This window comes from Sphaeroforma arctica (assembly GCF_001186125.1).
Source record: "Sphaeroforma arctica JP610 unplaced genomic scaffold supercont1.267, whole genome shotgun sequence".
NCBI lineage: Eukaryota > Ichthyosporea > Ichthyophonida > Sphaeroforma > Sphaeroforma arctica.
Window position 1 is genome coordinate 35,355 of NW_014040291.1, and position 6,589 is coordinate 41,943.

At 40.4% G+C, this 6,589-nt stretch overlaps 3 protein-coding genes across 3 annotated transcripts; 2 read left to right on the top strand and 1 right to left on the bottom strand.

Moving 5' to 3' along the window:
• Positions 1 to 3,963: 3,963 nt before the first annotated feature.
• Positions 3,964 to 4,359, top strand: SARC_04626 (hypothetical protein; the record flags this gene model as incomplete). The annotated part of the gene is made up of 1 exon (XM_014301534.1): positions 3,964 to 4,359. The coding sequence occupies one exon, from the start codon at positions 3,964 to 3,966 to the stop codon at positions 4,357 to 4,359; it is 396 nt and encodes a 131-aa protein (XP_014157009.1).
• An 854-nt stretch (positions 4,360 to 5,213) lies between these two features.
• On the top strand, positions 5,214 to 5,504 carry SARC_04627 (hypothetical protein; the record flags this gene model as incomplete). The annotated part of the gene is made up of 1 exon (XM_014301535.1): positions 5,214 to 5,504. The coding sequence occupies one exon, from the start codon at positions 5,214 to 5,216 to the stop codon at positions 5,502 to 5,504; it is 291 nt and encodes a 96-aa protein (XP_014157010.1).
• A 197-nt stretch (positions 5,505 to 5,701) lies between these two features.
• Positions 5,702 to 6,358, bottom strand: SARC_04628 (hypothetical protein; the record flags this gene model as incomplete). The annotated part of the gene is made up of 1 exon (XM_014301536.1): positions 5,702 to 6,358. The coding sequence occupies exon 1, from the start codon at positions 6,134 to 6,136 to the stop codon at positions 5,702 to 5,704; it is 435 nt and encodes a 144-aa protein (XP_014157011.1). The 5' UTR covers positions 6,137 to 6,358.
• Between the last annotated feature and the right edge of the window lie 231 nt (positions 6,359 to 6,589).

Genomic DNA, 6,589 nt, shown 5'->3' on the forward strand with positions numbered 1-6,589 from the left:
ATGTATATATATATGTGTGTATATATATATGTGTGTGTGTATATATATATGTGTGTGTATATATATATATGTGTGTGTGTACGTAATACGCACACATATATCACATATTATATGTATATATATATATATATATATATATGTATGTATGTATGTATGTATGTATATATATATATATAGATGTGTGTATGTGTGTGTGTGTGTGTGTGTGTATACATATATATATATATATATATATATATATGTGTGTGTGTGTGTGTGTGTGTGTGCTTTAGTATATATATATCTATGTGTATATATTTATATATAGATAGATAGATCGATATATATATATATATATATATATATATATCTATATATATATCTATATATATGTCTATATATATACATATATATATATATATATATATATATATATATATATATATATATATATATATATATATATATATATATATATATATATATGTATGTATGTATGAATGAGTCTGTACGAGTTTAGGTGGGTACTGCACGGTCCCTTGCGAAATAAGTCGATTGCGCTGCCCTGAAACACGGAGTATGACGTTGCCCATATGATTATATGTTCTCAGAAAGGTATATTCTTAGTTGCGTGTGTTTTATGTGTGTATGCATATGTATCTATGTACACACAAGCATTGCATCTAGTAAATATATAGTGGTCAAACCCCATATTGATAAATCAGGGGGTAGATTGGTGACATTCTAAAGTATCGTTGTCTTTTGCTATGACCAACATTGCACGATGTCTTACCATTCACATTAACAACTTGGTGTGTCGTGTTTGAATGACAATGAGCCACTATTGCATCTAAAGAAACAAGAGGTTTTAGGGTTTTAGGGTTTTATATACATCCAGCAATGAAACCATCCTGTCGTTTTGTCTAGAAACACCAGCTTTTCAATTCAGAAAACTTTTGAGTTGCTTCGTATGATAGTTTGTGACCTACACCATCTCCAAGGCATTGGTGATACCCTATTTTGAACAACAGGCCTCTCATTGCAAACCACTCCTTTCTATCAGGAACAACTGAAGCACGCAGAAGTGCTTATGAAGAATATTAAGGACACATTACAGCAGTAAATAGTGTACTACAAATTTCAATGCCATCGCTATGCTCTCCAACCATCCCGCCACGCCCGTGCCATCGGCAATCTCTGGTCGTGTCTTGAGTATACTTTAAGCCGACTGTTGTTTGCCGCTAACGTAGTTTGTTTGATAGTGGAAACGCAGAGATAAACACTTTCGCAGTGACCTGAGTGTCATGAAGAGGCGTACATTTGCAGTTTAGTGGCAGTCGTCTGTGTAACATAGAGGGGACTATAATCACCCAAAAAAAAATGGCTTGCGGGGCAAATGGAGGCCCGTTCGTTTCTTGATAATCGTTACGTTGACGCGGCTCTACACACATTAGATAAAAGATCTGCACTGATAGAATATACCACCTTTATAATATATCACCTTAGATTGGCATGTCTTCTGGTGATTACGTATCACTGCACTAAGATTAATTCTCTCATATTGCACCGCAATTAGAGACACGCGGAAACTGATGCAGGCTAGATTATATGGCGTGCCAACGGTGCGTAGCGAATACGATCGCTCACTAAATCACGCACCTAGAATGACGTCTGAACAATCCTATATTCCTACGACAATCAGAGTATGAAGGGGTGTCTCAGGGATATCAATTCAAAAATAATAAAACATATGGATACCTTGTCATGATGTGCTCGCAACTATCGAATTCAAAATGGCTATTTTTTTGATTGGTATAACTTTGCAGGTTGACGTTGGCACGTAGTTATTTCCAATCAAGGAGAAAAATGAACGATACCACATAAAGAGGTCGAAATCGGGGGTGTGATAGTTGTTGCGTTTGTGATTGGGCTGTTTGCTGGTCAGTTGCAGATCCCCAGGTATCGATTTCCAAATCTAATACTGAATGCGAGTTTGGTGACACAAGCGGTACCCAAACGTGCGAATTAATTCTGTCAGTAAAAATAAATGGTGTGTGTAATTATCAAGGTGTTCTAGGGTCAAAAGTAGCTCCCCTACTCCAGGATGCAAGGAGTTTTTCCTGTCTCACTACTGGGCTTCAAGGTTAATCGCATTTTATGAGTGGGGTTCTAGTATAATCAATTCTACTGCCGTAATCCAAGTTTAGAGAACCCATGTATATCTCGCGATATATTCATTTTATGACATCATGGATAGAGTATCAACACAAGATCCGATGCTTGCCACTTTCATAGGTGAAGGCATGCGAAGTATTTAGAGCTGATATATGCATTTTGTACTGATACCAACGGCAGATCATATTTTAAAAGACGACTGGAAATTAAATAGCAGAGGGGTGAAAAGTGGTTGTTATCTGTTGTTTTTAAGTATTTAACAATTGAAGTTTCGAGTATAATTGACGTTTAAAGTAACAATTGACGTTTCAAGTAACAATTGACGTTTCAAGTAACAATTGACTGGCGGGGCTAAGGAAGCAAAAATCTTGAGTGTGTTAGCCAATACACGACGTGCACGCGAACAGATGTTTGTTATTGTAAGTATGCTTTACTAGCACAATGATATTGCGAAGACTTGGTATAGAACTTCCGTGCTCATCAATCAAAATCAAACAAAACAACCGTCCAGAATGTACCGCTATCACTATACATACGAGAAAAAAAACACGAGATAGTGTCAGGGCTTAATAAAAGAGGCACTACAAACTGGTTCGATTAGTGCTTGTAATGAATATTGACTTGAACTTAGCCAAAATACTCAGTTCAGCCGATTTAAGCATTGATTGTCTAGGAGTTTTTTTTGCATATGTGTCAACATCCCTAAAAAGTCGTCCCGCTCGAAACCCCCTTCAATATGTTGTTTGAAGTTATCCAACTTAGAAATCGATTGTCGAGTCCCAGATACTAGTCTAGAGTAGTATGGACCTCTGCCTTAGTTTTTTAATCCGGTGTCGAATTAGAGGAAAATTAATTCGCCAACTCAGCAGCAAGCACTGGCGATTGCCGATGAATTCCAATCAGTCATTCCAACAATCGAACGAATGCTGTCTTGTCCACGTAGTATGTTCATTCATCGTGGTAACAAAAAAGATTATACAACAAACTGAATTTTAGTTAATGTAGCCTGTAAAGAACGTAATGTACTAAATACAGTAGTTCGGTCACTTAAAAAAGTGGTCAAACCCGAGTGACGCTTGATAAAGCGGTTTAAGTCTGAATAAGTGAACTCAGTCAGAAGTCCCGTTGTGAATGACACGCCTGCTGTATCTTATTTACGTTCCTATATGGATCGAGACATCCTCTACCATCGGGTATTTTGTAAAAATACCCCTGTCTATGATTTTGTATGAGTCATCGCTTCTCTCATAATAAATCCTCTATTTCACTAAATTGTCCGCTCCTCTAGTCCAGTCCTAAAATAATCTCCCAGGTCCGATCTTGTGGTCCGTCCTGAAATACACTCTTAGGTTCGGTACTCGGATATACCGTCCTGAATATCCCCCTAGGGTAAGTTGTCTACAGTGAAATTAGATAAACGGATACCCAAGGAGTGGCCGCTTAAGCCACACAGCAGCTGTTATTTGAATAACCCGCAAAAAAAAAATATAGTTACATGTATTCATCGTGGATTGGTGTATGGATTCGCGATTTCATCAATTGGATCTGATTCATGTTGCGAATGGGCCTACATAGAGCTCTACAGAAGAAGAAGAAAAAGGCCTCTTAGGGCGCTAATGAACTCTATCGTTCAAAATGTATAGAAATTACAGTCTATGTCGTTTGAAGAAGCCACTGCATTTGTTGTACGCAAGCAAAAGCAAGATTTAGATGGCAACGCATATAGCCAGGTACTAGCAAACCTGAAGCTGAAGCCTTCGGTACCGCTCGACACACAGATTCGTGATTTCAAACACAAAGTAGAATTTCATGGAGATACATCAGTACGAGAACCCGCTACAGGTCTACCGCAATCATGGTGTGCTCACGCTTATATGGCAAGCTGCGGGGACAGCGTACTACAGCGATAGCCTTCATGTGCATCCGCATTGGCGAGACTACTCGGCTGAGGAGACGCGTGAAGTATTCCGTGTGAGCATTGACAAAGCCGAAGAACATCGTCGGCAAAATATACCACGATCACTACGGATTCCCGGAGGTTCACGTTCGCGTTCACAGCGACCTCGGGTGTCCCTTTGTGGTTTGGAAAGTATTGATATTGGAGGGATAGTAGTGGACGGTAATTTAATGATCACCTTCAAACACCAAGAGGCAGTCCCGATCATTCTTGCACAAGCTACCACCGCTAAATCCCAACTGACTTAAATTGTATCTTAGTTGATTTAACAGTTTGAAGCTTAGTAATATTCATCGAAGTTTACACCATAAACTTCGAGGATTGCTGATGACGAGAACAGTGTGTGTTTTTGGGCACATCGATGTCTCAAGCTCACAAAACGCACCGCGGCCAGCCAAATGTTCTATCACCTGCCTTTATCTAGGATGCCTTTCTCCCCGGCCTCGACCTGGCCGCACAGAACCAAGCTCGATAGTTTCTTCTCACTAACGATCGCACCAACATTTCACCTCTCCATATCTGTGAATGGATAGAAACTTGGCAGCAAACCGACTATAATGTGACCAACACTGCATCTGTCTCTTGTGTTCATCGCTCTGGCCGCACCAATCAATCTCAGCCACCATATTCTGATCTACTCAAGCGCCTAGATACCCTTGAGCGTATTGTCGGTCGTAATACCAAAGGACAACCTCATGATCGTTTCGGTACTCAGCTAGATCCACCACTTTGCTTTGTATGCTGGAAAACGAGTCATTTCGTCAGTGATTGTCCTTCAGGATGTGGTCGTTGCGGCAACAAGTCCCATCGCAATCCATAACCAATTGTGACGCCGGCACCTTAAGTTGTATCTTCTGTTTCCCCAGTTATTTAAGCACTACTTCGTCCTACTTCTTCCATATCAATCCATACCCACGATCCACTACTTATCGACGGTGGTGCAATCGTTATTATTCGTTACACGCATCAGACGACATTTACTTCGCGGCGTTGAACGCGGTAATTCCCCTCTCTCATTAATTTATATTCTGCCTGATCTAGGACTCATTTATATCAGCCCCTCGTTAAAGCAGCAAATCTTTTCACGAAATACCCCATGACAATGAATACCGTCTCGAATTCCCTATCAACAAACGAGTTTGTTGCATTCAAAAATCACTACCCATTCCACGGTCCAAGGGATGGTACAGTACTACCTATACACACCTTCAACAACTTGCCAATCGGACCCCACAATCAAACACGCACTCAAACAACAAATAATGATACCGACCCTGTCGATTTTGACATTGAGTCAGACAATGTCGATATGCCGGATCTTCGATACGACTCTGACAGCTCTTCCATGACGACGCTCCTGATGTTAGAGTGTGATGTGGGAAACTATAAGTGAAGTGCAAATTTTACTAAAGAATAATGCGTTCGAGTGAATTTATTTATGATCTCACCCTCAGGTATATACTGATGGTGTTTGTACTAGTGTTCAACCACTTGGGGTGGCCAGGGTAAAATTTCATGTGATCAGTCTTATGCAGAACACTTTAGTACTCTGAGATATATTTTCTGGAAATAATTATATCACATTCGCTGTTACGTACCCTCAGTCTCGGACTTCAGCTCTTGGCTAGCCGGTGGCACTTGTCCTATAAACGTAAGAACCTGAGAAGAAGTCTCTGCGAGTATCATGACGACGACTTCCGTCTTAAATTCAAGCAAATTAAACTTACGCATCTGATCAGTAGCCTCCACCATGGCACCAGTATACTTGATCGTCTTCTGATGAAGTTTTGGCAGTATAGTCTTTTCCAGCTCATCCAACTGATTCAGCCATGCATCATTCGTCGTGGAAATATGACCAGGAAAGTCATCAGTCAAGTTTGCGAACGGAACATGGCGGCGACCAAAATAGACACTGAATGGTGTAGTAAATAGTCGAGGATAACTGGATCTCAACGTACTCCCCTCGTACAAGGGGAGACGTTGTTCATTTATTGAACTAAATCCTGTGACTATCATTTTGGTCATGTGTTTTCCGTTAATCAGTTTTAACCTGATTGGATAAACCCAGTTCAAAATGCAATCTCTAATAAAACCCAAATATCAAATAACCCCTGATCCTAAATAAACCCTATCAGGGACTTCCTGACTACAACCCCCCCAAGCTGCAACACCACAAGTGTGCGAGCTTAAAAGATTGAAGGAATGCTTTGAAAGCGGTTATGTGCTGGCATTTATCCTCAGAGAGCTAGAGACAGCATTGTGCTGGCATTTATTCTCAGAGAACTAGAGCATTGTGCTGGCATCTAACCTCAGAGAGCTAGAGGGCTGGCATTTATCCTCAGAGAGCTAGAGCATTGTGCTGGCATTTAACCTCAGAGAGCTAGAGGGCTCGGCTATTTGTTCACCACTCGAGCTGGCGACTAAACGGCAAGTACACGTAACATAAAAGTGGGATCCTCTAGAGTCGACCCTGCAAGG